The 26,529-nt window shown below is 51.9% G+C and overlaps 1 protein-coding gene across 1 annotated transcript in view; it reads right to left on the reverse strand.

Moving 5' to 3' along the window:
• The window catches only part of PCSK7 (proprotein convertase subtilisin/kexin type 7), a 32,916-nt gene that overhangs the window by 4,851 nt on the left and 1,536 nt on the right, over positions 1–26,529 (reverse strand). The window contains exons 2-12 of the mRNA XM_081099461.1: positions 26,222–26,356; positions 25,271–25,750; positions 23,818–23,952; positions 23,076–23,241; positions 21,847–21,937; positions 20,951–21,005; positions 20,376–20,514; positions 16,248–16,348; positions 13,620–13,787; positions 13,120–13,227; positions 12,170–12,272 (exon numbers count right to left, since the gene is read on the reverse strand). Coding sequence (XP_080955587.1) covers positions 12,170–12,272; positions 13,120–13,227; positions 13,620–13,787; positions 16,248–16,348; positions 20,376–20,514; positions 20,951–21,005; positions 21,847–21,937; positions 23,076–23,241; positions 23,818–23,952; positions 25,271–25,738 — 1,534 coding nt within the window. The 5' untranslated portion in view covers positions 25,739–25,750; positions 26,222–26,356. The remainder of the gene's footprint in view (positions 1–12,169; positions 12,273–13,119; positions 13,228–13,619; positions 13,788–16,247; positions 16,349–20,375; positions 20,515–20,950; positions 21,006–21,846; positions 21,938–23,075; positions 23,242–23,817; positions 23,953–25,270; positions 25,751–26,221; positions 26,357–26,529) is intronic.

Here is a 26,529-nt window from a genome sequence, read left to right on the forward strand (position 1 = left end):
ATGTTTCTAACTCTCTATCCCTCTCCCTCTCTCTGTAAAATATCAATAAATACATATTTTTTTAAAAAGAATGGATTAAAAAAAAAAAGAAGAAGAGTGGAGTTGTGTTTTTAAAAAAGTCCGTAAGGAAGGTGACTCTTCAGAGCGGCGGGTAGGAGGAGTGGGAGTAGGAGGTGACAGGCTAGCTGAAGTCCCTGCCTTATCCTAGGGCTGAGGTGAGTGAGCAGGGAGAGCTATGACTGGAGAAGGAAGAGGAGAAAAGAGGCTGAGCCTCCGGGACACCGCTTTGTTTCCTGACCTGCTGCGGCCCCTCACTGCATTCCCGAGGAGCGCACCCCCGTTATCCCCTAGGACACCGTGGGAGTGGGGACTGCCTCCTTGATGCCATACTTCATGTTTCTTTACCTTCTCGGCTCTAAACACCTCTCTCCATCCCATGTCAGCACCCCTTCCCTGAGCAGACCCTGGGCCTTGTCACTACCTGGGACTCCCTCATTCTGAGTGCTTGGTAACTTTCATCGAAGCTTTTATTATATAAGCAACACAAATTAATTGAAGACAAATTAGAAAAGTGGTTGAGCAAAAATGAAAAAAAAAAAGCTCCCACAACTCTTGATAACATGTTGGCAAACATCTATCTAGACTTCTTTCTGTGTGTGTGTGAATTTCCTTCAGTTCCATCTGTTAACTCTTCAAAGCCAATGTCCCACCTCCTCGGAAAGCAACCTCTGTCCTTCCACCTTCCTCTCTCCCTCCTTGACCCTTCACTGTCTTGCTCTTCAAGAAATTTATCCAGCTCTTGCTCCTAACCAGCTGGGACCCCGCAGCTCCTCTCCAACACCCTACGTACACTCTCAAGCTCCCTTCCCTTTCTTTGCCACTCACAGTAGCTATCTGGCAGAAGTCCAAACTGGATCAGCCCAATTACCCATTTTCCTGGCTAGATTTTGCTTATGTCTTTGCTACTAAAAATGGAAAACAAGAACTAATAAACCCTTCCTCAGCTTCTCTCTTCCTTCCATCTACTGGTAAGAGCTTGGGCTCCGGTGCGGCTCAGTGTTGAGCGTCGACCTATGTATGCACCAGGAGGTCATGGGTTGATTGCCAGTCAGGGCACATGCCCGTTGCAGGCTCGATCCCCTGCAGGGGGTGTGCAGGAGGCAGCTGATTGATGTTGATGTTTCTCTCTTTTTTTTTTAAATATATTTTATTGGTTTTTCACAGAGAGGAAGGGAGAGAGATAGAAAGTTAGAAACATCGATGAGAGAGAAACATCGATCAGCTGCCTCCTGCACATCTCCCACTGGGGATGTGCCTGCAACCCAGGTACATGCCCTTGACCGGAATCGAACCTGGGACCTTTCAGTCCGCAGGCTGACGCTCTATCCACTGAGCCAAACCGGTTTCGGCGATGTTTCTCTCTTGATGTTTCTATCTCTCTCTCCCTCTCCTTTCCTCTTCCTCTCTCTCTAAAAATCAATAAAAACATATTATTTTTAAAAGGGAGAAAAAAGTTTTTGGACTCGAGCCATCCAGCCTGAGTTTAAATCTCAGCCCTGCCATTACTAGCTGTGAGAATTGGACTAGTTTCCTTATGTAAAATGGGGGTAGTAACAGCACCTACTTCATAGAGTTGATAAATTAGTTAATATGCACAAAGTAATTAGAATAGTACCCAGTAAATGTTAAGATGATAGAAGTATCAGATATTATGTTTTTTTTGCTATTAAAACTTCTTTAAAAGGATGTCTATATTCACTATGTCTACTTCTTACCTTTCCATTCATCTTTACTGTTTTTTTTTCTATTAAAAGAGTGTACATGGTTTTAAAAGTAAACTGATTCTTTGAAATCAGGGGCATAGAAAGGGGATGGACTGACTGTTCTTGTGGGGGAACGGGGTGTGGGAGATGCGGGAAGCGACTGGACAAAAATCGTGCACCTATGGATGAGGACAGTGGGGGGGTAAGGGCAGAGGGTGGGGTGGGAACTGGGTGGAGGGGAGCTATGGGTGGAAAAAAAGAGGAACAAATGTAATAATCTGAACAATAAAGATTTAATAAAATAAAAATAAAATAAATAAAATAAAAGTAAACTGATTCTTTGAGAAATTTGAATATATTTGAATGTACCCACTGTGGTCTGGCCTCCACTGTTCCTTTTTCCTTTTAATTTAATTTCTTTTTTAAAATATATTTTTTTATTGATTTCAGAGAGGAAGGGAGATGGAAGAGAGAGAGAGAGAGAGAAAGAGAGAGAGAGAAGCATCAATGATGAGAGAAAATCTTTGTTCGGCTGCCTCCTGCACACCCCACTGGGGATCGAGCATGCAACCCAGGCATGTGCCCTGACCGGGAATCAAACTGTGACCTCCTGGTTCATAGCTTGAAGTGCAACCATTGAGTCACAGCGGCCGGGCTCTTTGTCATTTTTTTAAATCCTCAACTGAGGATATTTTTCCATTGCTTTTTAGAGAATGGAAGGGAGGGAGGTGGGGGAGAGAGACAAAGAGAAACATCGATGTGAGAGACACATTGATTGGATGCCTCCCTTACGTGCCCTGAACTGGGCTGGGGATCGAGCCTGCAACCCAGGTTCGTGCCCTTCACCGGGAATCAAACCCGAGACCCTTCAGTCTGCAGGCCAACACTCTAACCACTGAGCAAACCAGCTCAGGCAACAGTTTCTAATGATAAATCGGCGGCTATTTTATTGGGCTTCCCTTGTAAGTAAGGAGTCATTTTCCTCTTGCTGCTGTCAAGATTTTCTCCTTGTCTTGGACTTTCAGCATTTTCACAATGACGTGCCTATGGATCTCTTTATATGGATCCTATTTGGAACCCAGTTCTTTGAGGTCGCTGGGTGTGTAGATGGTGTTCTTTAGTAAACCTGGGGAGTTCTCAGGCATTGTGTTTTGACTCTCTTTCTGCTCCTCTCTGTGCTTTCTTTCTGGTACTCCCGTTACACATATATGGCTTCACTTAATGGTGTCCACCATTTCTCTAAGACTCTTCATCTTCTTCATTCTTTGTTCTCTGTGTTTCAGTTTGCATACCTATCAATCTATCTTCAAGTTCACTTATTCCTATTCTGCCAATTCATATCTGCTGTTGAATCCCTCTAGTGAATGTTTTAGTCACTTTTCAACTTCATAATTTCTATTTGGTTTGTTTTTAATAATTTGTTTTTATTGATATTTTCTATTTGGTGCAACACTATCATCAAATCTTTCCTTTTTTCTCTTGTTAATCCTCACCTGAGGATATTTTTTCCCTTGATTTTTAGAGAGAGTGAAAGGGAGGGGAGGGGAGTAGAGAGGAAGAGGAGAGAGAGTGGGGTAGGGAGGGAGGGGAGAGAGAGAAAGAGAGAGAGAGAGAGAGAGAGAGAGAGAGAGAGAGAGAGAGAGAGAGAGAAACATCAACGTGAGAGAGACATATAAATTGATTGCCTCCTACACATGCCCTGACCGGGGATGGGGAGTGAACCTGCAACCTAGGTATGTGAGGTATGTGCCCTTAACCAGGAATCAAACCCACAACCCTTTGGTCCATTGGCCAATACTCTAACCACTGGGCAAAGCCGGCCAGGGCTCAAATCTTTCTTTACTTACTCAATCATGGCTTCTCTTATCTCTCCATTACATGCTTGTAATGGCTACTTTAAAGTCTTTTTCTGATAAATGCAAGATCTGGCCACTCTCACAGGCAGTGTTATCAACCAAGAGTCCTACAATCCAGCAGTTATCCTTCAAAGACGAAAGCAAAATAGATACTTCTGGATAAACAAGGACTGAGAGAACTTGTTGCCAGCAGACCCACCTTATAAGAAATACTAAATGAAGTTCTTTAAGCTGAAAGGAAATGGTCCTAGTTGGCAACTCAAATCCAAAGAAAAAACAACACCACCAGTAAATGTAATTGTGTTCTTATAGAAGACAGTTTAAGTGAATAGTACCTCCTTCTCTTAACTGATTTAAAAAGCAATTATAGCCTGGCTGGTGTGGCTCTCAGGTTGAGTGTCAACCTATGAACTAGGAGGTCACAGTTCAATTCCCAGTCAGGGTACATGCCCGGGGTTGGGGGCTTGATCCCCAGTAGGGGGTGTGCAGGAGGCAGCTGATCAAGATTCTCTCTCATCATTGATGTTTCTATCTCTCTCCCTCTTCCCTCCTCTCTGAAATCAATAAAAATATATTGAACAAGAAGAAGCAATTACATACAATTGGTATACAATGTACATAGGAATGTGCTATACTTGCAACAACAGCACAGGAAAGCTGAGTGGGAGTGTGGCTGTATTTGGGCTAAGAAAATGGTGACACATGGTAAAGTAGGCACCACGGTGTATTACTGTGTTTGTAGCCACAGATGTGATATTTATTTATTTACTTATTTTTTCATGTATAGGCGCAATGTCACAGGAAGGCCACAGTATTCTGCCACCCTTGAGGAGTCAGCCCAACTTGCTGTTACAGAGGAGCCATTCTTCAGGCGCGCTGCTCTCTCCACACCCAAGCACAGATGTAGTATTTGTAACACACCAAAGAAGTGGGTAAAGAAAAGAGAGCTACATGGGAGTAACAAACCTGAAGAAGATTCTGCTTTACCATGTTTATATAAAACCTAGAGTAGCCACGGCGGGGGTGAGACTGGGTCTGGAGTGCCTATGACGTGAAAGAGAAGCTCCCTACCCACTTCTCGCACCCTTGTCCTCCACTCCCAGGAGCAAACACCTTTTATTGCTTTTAGTTGTTTCCTTCTGGGATCTACCTTCATGTTTCTAAGTAATAAGCATGTATGGCTATTTCATGGTTTATCAATAAAGGCACTGATTGTTGACTTTTGGTTACAGCAGATAAGGACTTAACTTCAAGCCCACATATTCTCCCTACCTTGCCCGCTCCTCTGCCTCCTCAAGGTAATTACATCACAGCTTTTGGTTAGAGCAATATTTTGTTTACCACACAATGACCTTAAAAATACCAGAATATGGGATTGAGTCAAGTATGTACAATGATGACATGTCATTTCCTAACTAATTTGCTGTTTTCCCCTCTAGAGTTAATAACTGACCTGTTTTTTGAACTTAAATTCACGTCCCTACCGTTACTTCTTGCCAAACTTCACAAAAGAACCATTTAACTCCTCTGGATACTATTCTTCAAATGAACAAACAAGTCAGAGGCTCCTCAATACCACCTTCCCACTGGAGGTCTCTCTCTGGACCCTTCTGCCCGCTTCCACCTGCTGCATGGCTGTTGGGCTGGCACCTTCCTCTGCCTCCCACTCAGTTCGCCTCCTCTGCACCCTCTCCCTTTCTCCCCACCCGCTCCCTCCCTTGCTTGCGTTCCTTCCTTTCTAACCTTTTCTTTTCTTGGTTCCCTCTTCACTGCTGAGGAGCACATCTCCTAGCGCTTTCAGACCAACGGAGCATGAGAAGACTTACACGTCTGAAAACACCCTTCCTTATGCTGCCTTCCCGTATGGTTATTAGTTAGGCTGGGTTTATCGACTGGTAAAAATTTTCCTCAGAATCTGGGAGGCGTTTGGAGCATCTCTCAAACAGCCAGTGACCCTATTATCTCTAAAAGCCTGTCGGAAGCTCTAACCATGGGTGGAGCTTTCCACTCAGCGGGCTTCCTTAGTGAACTGGACTGGGCAGGACTGCTTCACGGAGGGGCCCACATATCGGTGTCTGTGTGTCTTTTGAAAAGGGATCATTCCATTTTTCTTTTTTTTTGTGTGTGTTAATCCTCACCCAAGGATATTTTCCCATTGATTCTTAGGGCGAGTGGAAGAGAGAGGGAGAGACAGAGAGAAACATCGATGTGAGAGAAACACATCGATTGGTTGCCTCCTGCACAAGCCCCTACCAGGGCCCGGGCCGGGGAGCAGCCTGCAACCAAGGTACGCGCCCTTGACCGGGATCGAACTGGGGACTCTGGTCCACAGGCCGACGCTCTATCCAGTGAGTTAAACCGGCCAGGGCGATCATTCCATTTTTCCAGAGAGGAAGTTTCCAGTCTCCTGGCTGCCAGTGCTCTGGGATCTGAGCAGCTGCTGGGTGGCAAGGGTCTGCCTCTCTGGGTCTCACCCCTGGGGCTCCTCTTCCCCTCTGTGTACTTCCTGTCTTTCACTGCACCTGGGTCCCTGGCTGTGGAGAACGAACTTCCCAACTCCTGCCCAGATAAGGAAGGGCTAAGGATGGGAGTAGGTCCTGGGAGTCTTCCTCTTGACCGGTCCCTGTTTTCAGTCTCACACCTCATCTCCGTCCTCTGTGGTGCACGGGCCTCCAAGTCCTTCCTGTGCCCTTGGGGTTCTGCAGTGTGAAGGGCTTGTTTCTTAGCATCGCCCTTGCGGGTATTTTGCTACACGATTTCCTTAGCCCTGCTCACTTCTCCATTCACTCCCATCTTCCAAAAACGTGATGCAATATCTCATTTGCTGTGGGTCCCCTCTCCTTCTCTTTGTCCTTGTGCTTATGCCATTTTTATTCCTTTATTCTTATTTTGGTGAGGTTTTGGGAGAAAGCAGAGATAAAAGCATGTGTTCAATTTGCCATCTTTAACCAGAAATCTCCTGTCCCACTAATGATTCCACCAGCTGCGGTCTAGCTCCTGCCCTTCTGAGCGCAAACAGCACGTCCTCGTGGCCTCGCTGATGAGCCAGGGACACCTTCCGCCCTGTCCACGCCCTCTCAGCACCACTGTCCTCGATGCCTGTAACGCCACCCTCCTGACCTTTCTCCCACTCCAGGCGATTTCTTGTCAGTTGTCTTCTTCAGAGGCGCCTGGTCCTTTTTTATCCTTCATCTATCCGTCAGCCCTGGGAATCTCACTCTTCCCAGACTTCTTGCTTCCCTTTTTATGCTGGTGACTCCCAAATCATCACCTCCAGTCTAGACCTTCAAACTTATTCTTTCAATTGTTTCCTGGATATAACCTTTAGGTGACACACAGGAGCCTAAAGCATAGCGGAGCCAAAATCCCTGCCGGTGCTTTACACTCCACTGCCCTTGCCGGATCTGTTCTTCCTCCTGGATCCCTAGTATCACTTGCTGGCATCACCATCTAACCAGTTGCCCAAGCTAAAAACTTGGAAATCATTTGATTTATATATTGAAAAATATATAAAATAGTTATATAAATATATATGTGACATATAAATTTTCATTCTAGGAAACTTCAAACATATATAAGAGTAGAACGGATGGTCTCAACGCCCAAGCTTATTATGACTATCTGGCTAATGTTGCTTCATCGGTGATCCCCACGGCTTCCCCTTCCCAGATTCTTCTAATGGACCCATAAGCCTCCTATCATTTCATCAGTGAGGAGTTAGCAGGCATCTCTGAAAGCTGAGGTCGTGGGGTCTCTCTGACTGCTCTCTCCTTTAGTGCTAACATTCACTGCTGACAATTTATCTCAAAGGCTCCCCTCAGACTTCAAGACACACTGGCCACTGGCCACAGGCCTGCTGCCTGCACTTTCAGATCTTCCTCTGCCCTCACTCCCTGCACTGCAGCCACCACAGGACCTGCAGTTCCCCGGAGATCCCATCGGCTGCACGTGTTACCCCTGCTGCCCACTGTCCCTTCACCACCTCCTCTCCCAGCTAGTTTGTATCCTGACGCTTGTCATCTTGACTGTGGTGCCTCTGACACCTCCCACCCCATGGACTCTCTTCCCTCCCAGGCTGGGAGCTCTCTGAGGCAGGAATCATGTCTGACTTCTGAATCACTGAAATGTCATACAGTGCCTGGGACGAGGTAGATCTCACTTATTTGTAGGGCGAATGAACCAATTAAGGACATGTCAGGGAAATAAACGAAAGGTTAAATTGCAGAAGAGAGGGCAGGTGAAGACCTGGGGAGAGGCAAGGGACACATAGGGATTGAAAACTCCAGAGCCTAAAGTTTGGGAGGCTAGGGAACAGTAATAGCAAGGACAACAATGGGAGAAACTTGAAAAGCAGGCTTGCTTTCCAGAGGTGATAAGGAAATCAGCAATTTCGTTCGTGTTAACGTCATGTATTGGTGGACTAGCCAATAGCACAGTGACTTAGGAATGGAAAAAGGAAGGGAAACAGCCATAGCATAGGGAGGAGAGTATGAGTACACAGAAGGGCTGTCAAAAGTAAATGACAGCATCACGGCATGAAGGGGAAAGGGACCCAAAGAGCCCTGTGAGTGCTTGTCTGTGAGCATGTGCGCACTGGGCATTTCTTCTTTTTTTACATTTTTATTGATTTCAGAGAGGAAGGGAGAGGGAGAGAGAGAAACATCAATGATGAGGGAGAATCATGGATTCGCTGCCTCCTGCATGCCCCACACTGGGGATCGAGCCCACAACCTGGGCCTGTGCCCTGACTAGGAATTGAACTGCGACCTCCTAGTTCAGCGGTTCTCAACCTGTGGGTCACGACCCCATTGGGGGTTGAACAACCCTTTCACAGGGGTCGCCTAAGACCATCCTGCGTATCAGATATTTACATTACGGTTCATAGCAGTAGCAACATTACAGTTATGAAGTAGCAATAAAAATAATTTTATGGTTGGGTCACAACATGAGGAACTGTATTTAAAGGGCCAGAAGGTTGAGAACCACTGTCCTAGTTCATAGGTCAATGCTCAACCACTGACCCATACCAGCCAGGCCAGGCATTTCTTATTGGTCCATACAGGGACTGGGTGGTTCTTATTGATCTATACAGGGACTGGGTGGTTCTTACTGGTCCATACAGGGACTGGGTGGCTCTTACTGGTCCATACAGGGACTGGGTGGCTCTTACTGGTCCATACAGGGACTGGGTGGCTCTTACTGGTCCATACAGGAACTGGGTGGTTCTTACTGGTCCATACAGGGACTGGGTGGTTCTTATTGGTCCATACAGGGACTGGGTGGTTCTTATTGGTCTATACAGGGACCGGGTGGTTCTTATTGGTCTATACAGGGACCGGGTGGTTCTTATTGGTCTATACAGGGACCGGGTGGTTCTTATTGGTCTATACAGGGACCGGGTGGTTCTTATTGGTCTATACAGGGACCGGGTGGTTCTTATTGGTCTATACAGGGACCGGGTGGTTCTTATTGGCCTATACAGGGACCGGGTGGCCATGTGTGTGAGAACACTAGAATTAAACGAGTTAATACATAGAACAGTGGTTGGCACATAGAAAGCACTCGGGTCTTGGTGGGCCATCATATTATTTGGCCTTTGGTAATAAGGGTCTTTTTCAACTCTTACCCTCCGACCAGAAGATCCCAGGGCTTTCTTTGCCCAGGATCTCGGGGAAGCTGTGAAGACGCCTATCTTCCCCGGTAAGAGATCGGAAGAGATTTCGCTCTAGGATTCCTGTGAGAGTGGCGGCAGCTGAAGTCCTGAGCCAGCTGCCCTGTTGCGAAGAAATGCTAGGAGGACCAGGAACCGGGGATGAGCCCAGAGGTGCTCGTGGCTGGGAGAGTGGGACGAGCAAACAGGAAAACAAGTGCCCCGGGCAGAGCTCTGAGAAGAGGCCATGGAGCAAGGAGTTCATGGGCGGTGGGGGCACAGAGAGGCTGCCACAAGGGCCTCATTAATGGGGTCACAGCAACAGGTCGAAGGATGAGCTCTGAGCCAGTCCTGGGGTCCAACCAGGAGAAGATGAGGTGATGAAGTAAAGTGAGTGATGAAGCGAAGCGTCAGTGGTCGAGAGAAGGTGTGACACGAGCAGCAATGGCTTTAGATAATTCCTTTGTAAAGGTGACATGCTGAAGGGTGGTGGGGTCCTTAATGTGTTTCCTGACAGGTGAGCGAGGATGTGTGAAGGCAGGAGGAGGCATCCGTGGAGAGGGAGGAGGTGGAGAAGGGAAGGAACAGGACTCCCTGCCCAGGCAGAGGGCTAACATACTCAGACCGCCAGTAAGGATCACAAGTAAGTGCAAGTGGTGCTCAGGAACCTTCTATGAATACATACAGACTCTCTTGTGCTGTAGACAATCCCCCTGAGCCCCACTCTCTCCTCCTCTCTAGTGGAGAGCTCAGAGGAATCCGATCTAAAGGAACCCAGGGCCCCATCCCTTCCGTGTCCTCCTGCCAATGGGAAGAAATAGAAACCTGTCTTGCTCTACAGCTGCACTGCCCAATAAGGTAGCCACTAGCCACACGGCTATTTGAATTTAATTATAATAAAGTTGTTCTTCAGTCCCATTAGCCACATTTCAAATGTTTAGTAGCCTCCTGGAGCCAGTGGCCACGGAGCTCAGCAGAGAGAACATGCCATCACTGCACAGGGACCATCGACACCACGGAGCTCAGCACAGAGAACATGCCATCACTGCTCCAGAGTCTTCGAGGCATTTCCCCTCCCTTCTACTTTGTCCAGTTCAGCTCCCTGCGCGCCAGAAGAGTCCCTCTCCAGCCCTCACACGGAATCACTGGATCTTGGTGGAAAGACCTCAGTGGGGCTCCAGGGAAGAGCCTTCCTGACAGTCTAGGACAGTGATGGTGAACCTTTTGAGCTCGGCGTGCCAGCATTTTGAAAAACCCTAATTTAACTCTGGTGCCGTGTCACATACAGAAATTTTTTGATATTTGCAACCATAGTAAAACAAAGATTTATATTTTTGATATTTACTTTATATATTTAAATGCCATTTAACAAAGAAAAATCAACCAAAAAAATGAGTTCGCGTGTCACCTCTGACACGCGTGTCATAGGTTCGCCATCACTGGTCTAGGACTAACTTGCTCAACGTTCTATTAACTGGACATACTTCCTTCCGCCTCCTAGGACATACAGACGTGTGTCTTCTGTTGTCTCCTCAGGCTACTCAAATCCCACAGATGGGGTGACACCCTGCAGAGCTCAGACACTAGCCGAATCCTGCTGGCGGCCCTCCATGCCGACGACAGGCTCCACCAGCCCTATGTCCAGGGTCTGCCCGTTCCGACTTCGTCCTCTCTCCACTACCCCACCTCTAGTCTCCTCTGCCCATGACAACCTGGTCTTTCGTGCTCCCTAACGACAGACAAGCAGTTGCCAGGGGAGCCTGTCAGGCATGCTGGGCCACAGCCCTGGGTAGTGGGAGCAGAGATGACAAAGCTGGAAAGGACCCTGACCCTCCCCAAAGTCAACCCCTCACCTGACAGATGTGACTATGGGCTACAGTGTTACCTAAGTGACAGGGAGCAGTCCTGGGGCGGGAGTTAAAGGGCACACACACCATCTCCAAGACACACGAGTGTCCAAGACAAAGCCTGGGTTCCCATGGGCTGCTCCCGAACTGCCCACCCTGGCCGATGCCTCATGCCCATTCCAAGGTCCCTTTTAGGAAACATGTAGAGAACGGCACCCACGGACCTCCTTCCACCGAGAGGGAACCAGGCACCCACTGACAAGGTCAGGGAGACTGGACTCCTCCCAGGGACACCTCCCCCGCGGGCTGCTGCCTGACCCTCCTTTCGGAGCTCCCCTCGTAGTTGCTCTGGGTGGATCACTTCCTGTGAGTTCGGGGTTTGAGTTTGGGCACAGCACATGACATGCTCCACTCTCCACAGAAAATAGCCAATATCTGTCAAATTCCTCAAGGGACAAGGACGTCCCCGAGGAGCTGGAGTTGGAGGCGTCCCGTGGGAACTCTGGGAAAGGGCAGACACTCTCTCCTGGGAGGCGCCCAACCTGTGCTCCACACCAACCACTGACTGACAGCCTGGGGATGGTGAGACGGAGGCGGGTCAGAGGGCAACCACAGCTCAGGGAGACCGTTCTCCTGTCACCCCCAGCAGGCCCCGCGGCTCGCTCCGATTAGCCAGGGTTGAGAATCAAAGAAATCTCAACTCCTTCACTTCATCCCAAGGCCACTGGGATGACAAGAGCTGCCTGGCAAGTTCTCAGCTTGGAACGCAAACGAACATCTTTCAACTCGTGCCTCATCTCCAGGCCCAACCCCGCTCCCCTCAGCCTTTCCCATCAGCCGCTCAGCAGCTCCTCTCCTCTCCCAGCGACTCAGGAGGAAGGCCTTGCTGAGGCCTCGGGCAGCCACTCAGAAGCAGCAACATGCCCTAAAATGGCCATGGACACTCCACAGGTTTGGCTGAAGCTCAGCTCCTGAAGGAAGGGGTAGAGCCCAGGGAGGGTGAGTTCCCCATCGCCCTGCCCCAGGATTAACCCCCTTCTGTGGACTACTCACCATTCCACAGCACCTCCAGGGAGTGGGGGGACAGCGGGATAGCCTTGTTCTCTTTTAACACAGGGCTGACGTAGGAAGCTAAGTAGGGGACAGATGTCCAGATCTGTTAAAGGAAAAGGGGGGATGGTGGATGAACAAACAAGACTGGACTCACTCTCTCCTCCATTAATCTTCAGGGCCCAGCTCTCTCTCTTTCCTGTCCTCATCACCTTCTTTCATTCCTGAGGCTCCTGCGACACCAGGGAGTGCTCCCTATGGCACCGAATCCAGAGCCGGAGGAAAGGGGTGTCCAGGTGGAAGATGAGAACCAGAGCACTGCGTCCCAAGGTGTACCCAGGTCCCAGCACTCCCTACAAATGCTCTGGAAACTTCAATGAACATGCTGAGCCTGCTTCCTCATTAGTAAAATGGGTGTCAGCTGGGATGAGGTACATGAATGAATGAACATTTATTCAGCACTTACAATGTGCCAGGCAATGGTGTCCAGGGTGGCGAACATCTGGCCTGCGGGCCATATAAGGCCCATGATATCATAAGGCATTAGGGGTGAGGTAATTAAATATTTGATCAAATATAGAATAATTTTTAATATGTATATTTTATTTCAGAGAGGAAGGAGAGAGATAGAAACATCAATGATGAGAGAGAATCATTGATCAGCTGCCTCCTGCACGCCTCCCACCGGGTATCAAGCCCACAACCCAGGCATGTGCTCTTGACCGGAATGGAACCTGGGACCCTTTAGCCCGCAGGCCAACGCTCTATCCACTGAGCCAAAGCGGTTAGGGCAGCAGGCTAATTTTAAGTTGATAATTTTGTATGGCCCATGAATGATGTTATAAATATCCACATGGCCCTTGGCAGAAAAAAGGTTCCCCACCCCTGGTTAGGCAGTCAGCCCCTCCCTTGGTCATTCCATGTGGCTCCCTGCCCTGCCAACGCCTATTCACCTTGGCTGCGTTAACGAGCCTCCAAGCCTTGAGCAGGCCGAATCCGTGCTGGTGGCTGTGGCTGAAGCCTGCCTCGTTGGTGACCCAGTCTGCACGGCGATCCTCATACTGAGGACAGAGGTCCCGATTAGTCTCCTGGATTTCCAAAATGGTCTCAACACCCAGCTCTGGCCTCCCCGCTCACCCTGCTGCTGCTCCAATCCAGACTCTCCCACTAAAACTGCTGGCTATGGGTCCCCAAGGAAAGCTGCTCCATGATGTCACCACCCCAACGGCCTGCTTCCAGAGAGGGAGCCAGGAGTCAGGCTCCAGGGAGGAAGCCCAGCCAGAGCTCTGCTCTGCAGGTAAAATGGCATCATCAGACATTGGTACCAAGGAGTTGAGGTCTCTGGTGACGGACTCCCCACCCGTTCTATACACATGGGACTCTGAAAGGGATTTGGCATCTAACACCTGGAACCTGGAGCCAGAACTTGGGGGTCTGCCTGGTGGCATCTCACCTGGGTGGCTGTGAAGACAATGATGTGCTGGACATCACGCCAGGTAAGGCAGGGCCGCACCTGCAGCATGAGGGCTATCATGCCGGCTGCCAGAGGGGCTGCGGCTGAGGTGCCTGTGTGGCCCTCAGTGCAGCCTGTGCCCTTCTGAAGGTCCCAGTCAGTGGTCACCTGGGCAGTGGGACAGGAGGGCACTGGGTTAGCCTGCGCTCACAGCACTGGACGGCAGGGTACAGCCTGGCCCATCCTTTGGGAGAGCTGAGTCTTTGACCAGCGGGAGGCTGCTAGCAGGTCCAGGCGAAGGAGACCTCAGTGCTCTGGGCCTCACAAGGACTCTCAGGAGAGCTGAGGAGGGCAAATCCAATTGCAGAGGGACTCAACGGGGCTGGTTGTAAGGAAGGAGGCGGAGGCGTGCGAGGCCTATGTGCCGGGGACAGCGTGCTGACTCCTGCTGCTCCAACGATCCAATCCCAAATTCCCCATCCCAGCCCCCACTCCCAAACCCCCAGCCCCCACAGCCGTGCCAGACAGAGGAAGTGGGCAGGAGCTCCGGGGCCCGGCTGGAGCTGGGACAACGGTGACGGCACCATTCAAGGAAATCCAACTTGGCGGCTTGGCGATAGGAGCCGCAGTGACATCAGTGCGAACAAAGCGAGTGTGTTCCCAGGGAAAGAGGTCACCCCCTGCCCACCCACAGGCTTGGGGTGGAGCCCGTGTCTACACTGCCTGCTGGCTGGTGGAAATTGACAGGACAAGCTGCCTCGCTACTCTGGGCCTGGTGCCTCAGGACGGCTTTTAGGAGCCCCTTCTCTCCCTTTGGTGCGAGCGGGAGGTGGGAGAGGGCGTGGGGAGGGGAGGGCTTCCTGTGGGGGGAGAGATGGCATCTGTCTGGCTCAAGCTCTTTCTCTGCTGCAATGGATCCTGGAACCACACAGGGGTGAGCTGAGGAGGCCCTGAGAATCTCGGAGATGTGGCACGTTGGGTCTAGCACACTGTCAAGACCAGAGAATTTTCTTCTTCCAACCCTCTCTTCTGGGTCAGATACCAGAGTCCTAGCTTCTGCTAAGAGCTGCCCTTTCTCCACTGTACTCACTGCTTCCCTCCCAGCAATTAGAGCAGCTGCCAGGAGGTGTAATTTTCACCCAGACGCCGCGCACTCCCAGAAGGAAAGGAAGAAACTCCCAAGTTGTCCTCAATGAGTGGGAGGCCTGCTCTGTGCCAGGGAGCAGACGGATTGTTTCCTGTTAAGGAAACAGCCTCACAGTCTAGTGTGTGGCTGAGGTCTGGGAACTTGCCGCGGTGGCAGGAGGCCCAGGCAGCCAGAGCGAAGTCCAGGGAAGTGCCCCGGGCAGCCAAGTGGTGGTGGCATGTGCCTCCACGGCCTGCCCTCAAGGAAGACAGCTCCGCCAAGCTGCTCACTGACCAGGCACTGGCAACGGGAGCCTTCCAAGGCAAAGACATCCCAAAGATGGAAACTCGGCAAAACACCCTCTCTCTTCACTTCTGGACAAGTTACAGTTCTGATGGAAGGTGGAGGTGGGGTAAGAAGTGGAGCTGAGCTAGGAGGACCCAAGTCCTACCCCTCAGAACAGACTGATGATGATGCCTGGGCTCTACTGGTGGTGGTGGGGGGGGGGGGGGACTGGAGGAGAGGGGGAGGGTGGGATGAGCGGTTCTGGAGAGTTCTGCCAGGGCACCAAGAGCACAGTATGTTCCTGCTCTTGTTCCGAGCCCAGTCTGGCCTGGTGGGGGGAAGCCGTGCACCCAGACCCCCCGCCTGCTGAGCAAAGCCTCTCTTGCTCTTTTACTTTAGTCCACTCCCTCTTCTCTTCTCCCCAGGGCACAAAGGGGGGGTCAACTGACCCAGAGCCTTGGAACATTGTGTTAACCAGAATCATTTACTGGCAAAACAAAGCTTCAGTTTTGGCAAGGGAATCTGGCGCAGCAGGAGACCTCCCACGGGCCAGGGAAATCTGATACCCTGGCTGCAGCCCAGCTCAGGCCAGGCAGCCCTTCCCCTTTATTCCCTCCTGGGCAGGGAATAAGGCCGCAGGGAGCTCTGGGAAGACTTGGCATAAGACCTGGGCCAGCCAGGCACAGGCACTAGACCCTGAACCCTGTAAAGGCGCCCAGAGCTCCAGGCTCCACTCTCTCGCTCTCTCCAAGCTCGCGTTGCTATGGCCCCAGTTCCAGGCCGAGGGAAGAGCTCCCTCTTGGGCCCACAGAGACAGTCCCTGCCTCGTTATCCTGCGGGTCCCAGAAACACAACCACTACTTATTCCGGGGAATGAAGGTGCCCAGGAGCAGGTAAACACCAGAACGAAGTGTTTACATAAAGGCTGGAAAACAACGGAACGATTTTTTAAGCCCGCAAAAATTAGCCAAAGCCCAAATTCTACCAAAGAAAGGCACTTCAAAGAAGTTCTGTCATCAATGTGACAGTCCTCTCAGAGTACATAAACTTAACTTGTAAGTTAAAATTTTAGAGATAAAAACCATTTTCCCAGATTATCCGAGCCTCAGCTCTGCCCTCCAGCAATGGCCCCTCAGTCTCAGGTCTGCGAGGGAAGACGCGGCTGAGCACAGGATGGGGGTGCAGGGTTATGGGACAGGGGCCGCGGGGGCACATACAATGCTCCTGAGCATCTTGTCCCCGCCGCTGAAGGTGACCGCCAGCATGGACGCACACTCCTCGGCGTAGAACGGCATCCGTCCGTCCTCGTCCACAGCACCTGTGGGCAGGGCAGGGCCGGGGCTGAGACAAAAGCCTGGTCATAGTGGGTTACCTTTGAGTTACCAGTTGGAGGTGGTCCTGAGTTTGAAAAATGATTCAGTGGCCCAAGGGCCTCAGAGTGCCACACTCCTCACCTGAACAGGCCCCGTCAAGTGGCAAGGGTGTTCTGTGCCCTAAATACCGTTCTCCCAGGAGGCTCACCCTAGGGCACCACCGGGGACATGCCCTCTGTAGCCCCTCATGCACTCACACACTCATTCTCCTCAGCCTTCAGTGTCAACGGTGAGTCACACACACATGCGGGGTTTGGGCCACGCGGAAAAGGACAGTCTGGTCTCAAGAAGCCTAGAGTCAGGGCGTCCGCCGGGAAAGAACAAAGCACCACAGGGCGGGCGATGCTGTGGGGGGAGCACAGGCTGAGGCAGGAGGCAGGGGCCACGGGACGACGGCAGAACCGAAGCCGAACCAGCTGCGGCGGGTGCAGGCGGCCGGTTGTTTCCGATACTGGGCTGAGCGCGTTGTCAGGGCAGGGCGACTTCCAAAGAAGCGCGAGGGCAGGTTGAGACCCTCTTCACTCTCTGACCCACAGGGACGGTCCTGCTCACACTCAGACACACAGAAGATGGGGTTTCCCAAGATACATTCCCCTCACCAGTGATTCACACACTCACACACACACATATGCACACACACACACACACACACACCAAGTCCCCTCATCACAGAATGACACACACACCAGGATGCAGTCCCCTCATCACAGAGTGACACACACACCAGGATGCAGTCCCCTCACCGCAGATGACACACACACCAGGATAAAGTCCCCTCACCGCAGACTGACACACACACCAGGATAAAGTCCCCTCACCGCAGATTGACACACACACCAGGATAAAGTCCCCTCACCGCAGACTGACACACACACCAGGATGCAGTCCCCTCACCGCAGACTGACACACACACCAGGATGCAGTCCCCTCACCGCAGACTGACACACACACCAGGATGCAGTCCCCTCACCGCAGACTGACACACACACCAGGATAAAGTCCCCTCACCACAGAGTAACACACCAGGATGCAGTCCCCTCACCGCAGACTGACACACACACCAGGTTAAAGTCCCCTCACCACAGACTGACACACACACCAGGATAAAGTCCCCTCACCACAGACTGACACACACACCAGGATAAAGTCCCCTCACCACAGACTGACACACACACCAGAATGCAGTCCCCTCACCACAGAGTGACACACACACCAGGATGCAGTCCCCTCACCACAGACTGACACACACACCAGGTTAAAGTCCCCTCACCACAGACTGACACACACACCAGGATGCAGTCCCCTCACCGCAGACTGACACACACACCAGGATAAAGTCCCCTCACCGCAGACTGACACACACACCAGGTTAAAGTCCCCTCACCACAGACTGACACACACACCAGGTTAAAGTCCCCTCACCACAGACTGACACACACACCAGGATGCAGTCCCCTCACCGCAGACTGACACACACACCAGGTTAAAGTCCCCTCACCACAGACTGACACACACACCAGGTTAAAGTCCCCTCACCACAGACTGACACACACACCAGGATGCAGTCCCCTCACCGCAGACTGACACACACACCAGGTTAAAGTCCCCTCACCACAGACTGACACACACACCAGGATGCAGTCCCCTCACCACAGAGTGACACACACACCAGGATGCAGTCCCCTCACCACAGACTGACACACACACCAGGTTAAAGTCCCCTCACCACAGACTGACACACACACCAGGTTAAAGTCCCCTCACCACAGACTGACACACACACCAGGATAAAGTCCCCTCACCACAGACTGACACACACACCAGGTTAAAGTCCCCTCACCACAGACTGACACACACACCAGGATGCAGTCCCCTCACCACAGAGTGACACACACACCAGGATGCAGTCCCCTCACCACAGACTGACACACACACCAGGTTAAAGTCCCCTCACCACAGACTGACACACACACCAGGATGCAGTCCCCTCACCACAGAGTGACACACACACCAGGATGCAGTCCCCTCACCGCAGACTGACACACACACCAGGATGCAGTCCCCTCACCGCAGACTGACACACACACCAGGTTAAAGTCCCCTCACCACAGACTGACACACACACCAGGTTAAAGTCCCCTCACCACAGACTGACACACACACCAGGTTAAAGTCCCCTCACCACAGACTGACACACACACCAGGTTAAAGTCCCCTCACCACAGACTGACACACACACCAGGATGCAGTCCCCTCACCACAGAGTGACACACACACCAGGATGCAGTCCCCTCACCACAGAGTGACACACACACCAGGTTGCAGTCCCCTCACCGCAGACTGACACACACACCAGGATGCAGTCCCCTCACCACAGACTGACACACACACCAGGTTAAAGTCCCCTCACCACAGACTGACACACACACCAGGATGCAGTCCCCTCACCACAGAGTGACACACACACCAGGATGCAGTCCCCTCACCACAGACTGACACACACACCAGGTTAAAGTCCCCTCACCACAGACTGACACACACACCAGGTTAAAGTCCCCTCACCACAGACGGACACACACACCAGGATAAAGTCCCCTCACCACAGACTGACACACACACCAGGTTAAAGTCCCCTCACCACAGACTGACACACACACCAGGATGCAGTCCCCTCACCGCAGACTGACACACACACCAGGATGCAGTCCCCTCACCGCAGACTGACACACACACCAGGATGCAGTCCCCTCACCACAGACTGACACACACACCAGGATAAAGTCCCCTCACCACAGACTGACACACACACCAGGTTAAAGTCCCCTCACCGCAGACTGACACACACACCAGGATGCAGTCCCCTCACCACAGAGTGACACACACACCAGGATGCAGTCCCCTCACCGCAGAGTAACACACACACCAGGATGCAGTCCCCTCACCACAGAGTAACACACACACCAGGATGCAGTCCCCTCACCACAGAGTGACACACACATCAGGATGCAGTCCCCTCACCACAGACTGACACACACACCAGGATAAAGTCCCCTCACCGCAGACTGACACACACACCAGGATAAAGTCCCCTCACCGCAGATTGACACACACACCAGGATAAAGTCCCCTCACCGCAGACTGACACACACACCAGGATAAAGTCCCCTCACCGCAGACTGACACACACACCAGGATGCAGTCCCCTCACCGCAGAGTAACACACACACCAGGATGCAGTCCCCTCACCGCAGACTGACACACACACCAGGATAAAGTCCCCTCACCGCAGAGTAACACACACACCAGGATGCAGTCCCCTCACCACAGAGTAACACACACACCAGGATGCAGTCCCCTCACCACAGAGTAACACACACACCAGGATAAAGTCCCCTCACCACAGACTGACACACACACCAGGTTAAAGTCCCCTCACCGCAGATTGACACACACACCAGGATACAGTCCCCTCACCGCAGACTGACACACACACCAGGATGCAGTCCCCTCACCACAGACTGACACACACACCAGGTTAAAGTCCCCTCACCGCAGACTGACACACACACCAGGATGCAGTCCCCTCACCACAGACTGACACACACACCAGGTTAAAGTCCCCTCACCGCAGACTGACACACACACCAGGATGCAGTCCCCTCACCACAGAGTGACACACACACCAGGATGCAGTCCCCTCACCACAGACTGACACACACACCAGGATGCAGTCCCCTCACCGCAGACTGACACACACACCAGGATGCAGTCCCCTCACCACAGAGTAACACACACACCAGGATAAAGTCCCCTCACCACAGACTGACACACACACCAGGATGCAGTCCCCTCACCGCAGCGTAACACACACACCAGGATGCAGTCCCCTCACCACAGAGTAACACACACACCAGGATGCAGTCCCCTCACCACAGGCACATGCACACGCACAGGGAAGCAGAGGGTTGCTACCTATGGTGACCGTGTAGATGGAGTTGGCGTAGCCGTCATAGTTGCAGTTGTCGTTGTGCTGGCCCCCATTGCCACTCGCCACCACAAAGATGCTCCCGAAGCCCTGGCGGCCAGCGATCACCCCATGCTGCAAGGCGGCCTGAGGAGCAAGAAGCCCGGCAATCAGTTGGGAAACTCAGACGTCCTCCTTCCCTACTAGCTGCCCTGTCCTCCCCTCTAGAACGGCGCACAGACCAGCGGCACTGGGCCAGGGAAGGGGGTTAAGGTGGACACAAGAAGAGGAGGCACCTGGTAGTTAAGCAGTTGCTGATGGATGCACTCTGTTCATCCGAGAGGGGAGGCCAGAAGTGGGGAGTCATCTGAAAGCCTGTTCTATTTCTCTCAAAACCTGTGACTGCCCCACCCCCCCACCTCTCCCCAGTTAGGAGTGCTGTTCCGAAAGGGGGTGGCCGGGTCAGATGGCACAGGCCTAGCCCTGCAGACGGGGTGGGGTGAGAGGGAGCGACCTGCAGTGTCCTACAACTGAACGGAGAGTGTGCCCTGGGTCTCCTCCAGGCTTCCTGCAGGTCAGGTACCTTTCCAAGCTGATGAGGGCCATCCACTGTCTTCCCGTCATCATCTGGGCCCCAGCTGTGGAGAAACACCAGAGGGGGAGCCGGAGCCAGGCTGTGGCGCCCTCCCAGGCCCCCAGGCTCGGCTGCCACCCCTGCCTGGGCTCCCACTCTCCTCTCAAGGTTCCAGTTCAGGCCTCCCATGATGAAAGGTCAGAAGGGTTGCAGGTTCAGCCCCCATTCCAAAGTGCAAGAGAGAGAGAAGTATGTGCTGAGGTTCTTTCCCTTAGAAACTTTCCCAATTGAGGACTACTTTAACCTGCTCCTAAAAATCCTTTCTTAGGTCCCAGGAAGCAGGAGACAGGACATCATGGACAGGGACAGGGGGCACCCTCTCCTGATTTGGGATCTATGACTAGGCCTGACGGAAGAGCACCTACAGGACTCTATTCCTTTTCCAAGAGGAAATGACACTGTGGATGCCATGGATTTACGGAGGTACTGGCTAGGGAGAAGAACAGGTGTCCTCAGTGCTATGGGGCAGCCCAATCTGCTTCTCTTTAATCTCACCCAACCCCACCAAAACCACAACCTGAAGCTGCAGGTGCGCCTGTGTGCAGGGCAAGGGGACTGGTGCTGGGGAGAGGAAAGCCCACTTGCTCCCAGAGACCGATGAGCTTATAAACAGCTGGTGCACTCCTCATGTGGCAACCTGATGATTGGGGTGACATGAAGCTTAAGACTAAGAACCCAGTGGCTAGGGATCTGGAGAAATGAGGGCAATGGGCTGATAGGCTGAACCCACGGAGGAGACCCCTGCTGGAACCTGCCGGTGTCGGCTCATTTTGCTGTTCTTTTGTTGGAGAATTAGTCTCAGGTGTCCAAGCCTCTGGCCTCTCACCTGTGCCTGGCTGTCTCACCTGCAACTGTAGATGTCATTGATCTGATAGTGCTTGTTGAACGCCACAGCCTCCATGCTGTCTGTCAGGGGTCCATCTAGTAACCGGATACCTAGGCAGCAAAGGCCATATTAGCTCCTCAAGAATGCTCGTCCCGAGATGGGGACCTAGAGGGTGGGGAGCCATATGTGGACAGTTACTTTTCCCTCTAAGTGCGCGTGTGTTCTTTATACCATGTGTATGTACCTATCCTGAAATACTTTTTAAATATAATGCTAAATCTTAGACTTTAAGGATCATGGGATCTGATGGGAAAGGCATAGGGTAAAATGTAGGTAACCAAGTTTCCCTATTTGCATCCTTAATCATGTAAAACACGGGTGTGGTGCTTGACACATAGAAGGTGCTCAATAAAAGGTACCCGTTACCGTCAACTACTCCCATGTATGCCTAATTTCACCTCTACAATGGGTGGTCACGTCCTGGTGACGATGTAGGGACCAATGGGGCTTTCAGAAGGGATTTGGACCCTGAAGGCTTCTTGCTCCCCGTGTAGTCTCATTTACAGAGGGCTACTGCCCTCTGCTGGAGTGCAGGGGGAACACACCCAATTTACTGGGTTCTAAGCATTTATGAGGATCATGGAGAGGGCTTCCTCATTCATTCCCTTCACCCTCTGCTTGATGGACAAAGCCTGAGAGGTGAAGGAGCCACAGAACCACCCCGGAGTGAAGGCCAGGGCTTCTCAGACCTCTTGAAAGGATGGAGAGCATTCAGCGACCATCAGAAGGGTTGTGAGCTTGGGAACCGGAGAGCTGGGAGAGGAGCCTCCACAGACACATGGGGTCGAGGAGGAAGGGCAGATGAGAAGGTGTTTGGTAAATTGCAAATACAAGTATAGCCCAGATAAGTAAAGGAGGTATCATTGTAATGAGTTGGGGTGCAACCAAGATCAGAAAAAGGGAAGAGGCAACTGAGTAGGTGGGACTGGCCTCCATCCCGCATCAAGAGCATTCCCACATTGAGCTTTTCTACATGGCGGGGTTTGCGGCTAAATGCATGCCTAAAACACCGCTGCATGGAAAAAATACCAGTGAACTGATTCGTCCTATAGACCTTTATTTTAAGCTTCCCTTTGTTCTATGCCGTGTGTGTTGAGGGTAGGACAGGCAGTACACAGCCAGGGGCTGGGGTAGGGAATGAAGACTGCTATCACAGGGGAGACCGACCGAGGCTAGACTGGAAGGTACCTGCTACGCGGCTCCCATATGCCACTCCCACTGCGCAGAAGCTGTTGTTAGGCACCGCAGCAATCTCTCCCGCACATCGAGTGCCATGATGGTTGCCATTCTCCACATCCGGGTGGGGCATGGGGTCAGGGTCATTAGAGTTGAGGTCATAGCTGCCCTCAGGGCTCTGAAACATTGTGCGGGAGCAACATGTGGTCACTCACTGGTTCTAAGAGGTCAGATCTTAGAGCTCAGAGAGAGAGGGGAGTTTGGGCTCCAACTCAGGGCAGCAAGACCATCTCTCTCTGAAAACCACATGGGCTACAAGATAAGAGGCAGGACTCCGGGGCAAAACTGAAAAGTGCCACCATTCTTAGAAAACTTCTCTCTTGTCCATTATAGAAATGTGTGCAGAAAACTGCCCCACCACTTGGAAACCTGGGATAAAAACGATGTAGGGCTACCCAAAGGCCAGGGTTAGAGAGGTGCTGGAGAGGGTAATTGCCTAGGGCTCTACTCCTTCTTCCCAGGGCAGGGAGCTGACCTGGGAAGTATCACCTGGGACCCTCTCCCTTACTGAGATAGAGCCACTCCACGTCTTAACTGCCAGTCTGGAGTGCTGGCTGGGGAAGGAGAAGATGAAGAACACCATCCCATCAGGCCCTTTTGTTTGGCTCTTAGACCTCTAAGAAAGGGGACGAGCTTGAGGCAATATGAAGGAGGTGAGAAATGGGGGTGGGAGGGGTCACCCTGGGCCACTCACATAGTTGGGTGCAATATCCTGGATGGTGTGTTCCACTCCGTCATCCACTACCACCACAGTCACCCCTCGCCCCGTCACGTTGCGTTCCCATACACCTGTCACGTTGATGTCCCTGCCGGGGCTCCGCCGGTTATTCTGCAGGACAGACAGGGTCAGGAACTGTGTCAGAGCCTTGGAAATCCAGGGACAGATAGCACAGCTCCAGTGATGCACAGTGAAGCTAGCGGCCCCTTTCTCCTTTTGGCTGCCATCGAAGAGCCAGAAAGAGTTTGTGTACCAATAGGTCCAGGTGGGGGCGGAGTCAAGGAGGGACAAGTGAGAGCTTTGCCACCACCTAGGTCTCCAGGAAAGGGTGGCAGCACTCATGGGCAATAAAGATGAATGGTAGGGTGTGGGTGGGGCAGGCTAGAAGGGGTCACTGGGGGAAATAGAGGACATATGTAATACTTTCAATAATAAAGATTTAAAAAATATAGATGAAATGGTGGCTAGGCTTAAGGTTGGCTAGTACAATTACTATGCTCCATAATGTATATTATGTTAACACTAGAGGCCCAGTGCACGAATTTGTGCACGGGTGGGGTCCCTTGGCCTGGCTGGTGATCGGGGCTGATGGGGGGGCGGCCTGCTGGGGGAAGGGACGCACGGGAGGTTGGCCCCAGCAGCAAGCTAACCAACGGCCAATTCCATAAGGAATCGGGCTCCCTCCTCCCTCCTGTCTGGGTCCGAGGTGCGGGTGAACCAGATTTGGGGCTGCCAGGGTCAGTCATTCCAGTTGTTAGGTCCTAACGGTTGCTTAGGCTTTTATATATATAGATTATATAATGTTAGTAGTTAACACTATAAAGTGTTGATCATGTGTTAGGGACACACATGTTAATTCATTTATCCTTACTACCTCTACAAGAGGTACTTTTAAAATCTCCCAAAAATCAAATCAAATAAAATCTCCCATTTATAGAGAAGGAAACTGAGGCACAGAGAGGTTAGGCAGCTTGCCCAAAGGCACATTCTAGTAAGTGACAGAGCTGGAACTTGGGCCCAGGCAGCCTGGCCCCAGCACCCAGGCCCTGACCACTGCAGCCCCCTGGCTCTCTAGAGATGAGCACAGGGAAGATGGCGCCCGAGGAAGAAACACACCACCGAAGCCCAGACTCTCTCTCCAGGCAAGCTGGAAAGTCATACAGTCAGCGTTCACTAAAGAATCGGATAGCCCTGGTCGGGTAGCTCAGTTGGTTAGTGTTGTCCAGATACATCAAGGTGGTGTTTAGCTCCCTGGTCAGGGCACATACGAGAGTCAACCAATGAATGCATAAATAAACGGAACAACATACTGATATTTCTCTCTCTCAAATCAATAAAATAAATGAAGTAATTAATTGCTATTTTTAAAAGAGAATTGGATATCCAGAACCTACCCATCTGAAGCTGGAAACTGTAGGGCTGGACTTACCAGGTGCCACTGCTGTGGGTATTTGGGGTCATTGAAGTGGATGCTGCGCTTGGCTCGCTTTAGCAGTTTCTGCTCTGAGTGCCAGTGCACAGCTTCATGTCTGGCTAACACGGCCTCCGCCTGCTGCCGGATGGCCTCTACCTGCTGGTCTGACTGGTGCCCAGCTGGTTGGACAAAGAGGTAGTGCCCCTGGAGCTCCCCGATGCGCCCAGCATTCACCAGTCCTGCTGCCTGGGCCAAGGCATCTGCCTTTTGCTCCAGAGTCTCCTCCTGCCCCTTGCCTTCCAGGTTGCCCAGATGCACAGCCCAACTCAGCGCCCCTGGGCTCTGGGCGTCAGGCCCACCTGTCCCTGCCAGGCCCATGACCCAGGGAACCAGTAAGAAGAGTCCAGCTAATTCCAGCCAGAGGCAAGTGGGCAGGCCCAGAGGGGCATCCAAATGTGGCACTTTCTGCCTCCCCTTCCGCATCAGAACAGTAGGCTGCAAAGAGAAAGGACATGGGAGATCAGAGAGCTGAGAACTGCAGCACCTCAGAGGGGACGGAGCCATCAGGGCACAACTGGAAACCCCAATCTGCTCCTTTCTAATGAGGAAACACGTGATCCCCTCTTTGTATTCAAATTTATCTCAACCAACAGGGATAGGCGCCCAGGTGGAGTGTTGGCCAGTACTAGCCCAGCGAGCACCTCCATGGCGCAATGGACCAATGCCCGCCTCACTAGGTAACCAAGCAGCACATCCAGTGCTAACAGGCTCCACGCTGCTGTTTCCCAGGGTTGCCATCAAAAGGGCTCAAAAGTCCTATCACTCCCACCAAGTACTGGCAGAATCATGACTGTTCTTTAGAAGAGACCCTCCTCCCTTATTTAGAGAGGACAAGAGTCTTTCCCCAGCTGACTTCTCTGCCAGTTGCCCTCAGGGCTAACTCCCTGCAGCGGGGCCCATTCCCACCTGGACTCTACACGAGGCTGAGCTCCTGGTCTGGCTAACCACTGCACGCTCATTTTGTGCAGCTGGAGAAAACGCATCACTTTCACGGTGAGTTCTGCTGACTCTGAGCACAGATTGCAGACCTGTGGATGGACCCTGAGAAAAAAAGAAATGGTGTCCTCCCAAGCCCAGTGGAGCAAACAGAGGCTCACCATGAACCCCAGGACCTGTCACCAAAGAAACTGGCCAACCATCAGGTATCATTTCCCGGGACCTCAAATAAGGCACAGACTGGAACAGAAGTGGGACAGGAAGGCCAAGTTGGTGCA

This window comes from Myotis nattereri (genome assembly GCF_964212035.1).
Source record: "Myotis nattereri genome assembly, chromosome: 9".
Classification (NCBI taxonomy): domain Eukaryota; kingdom Metazoa; phylum Chordata; class Mammalia; order Chiroptera; family Vespertilionidae; genus Myotis; species Myotis nattereri.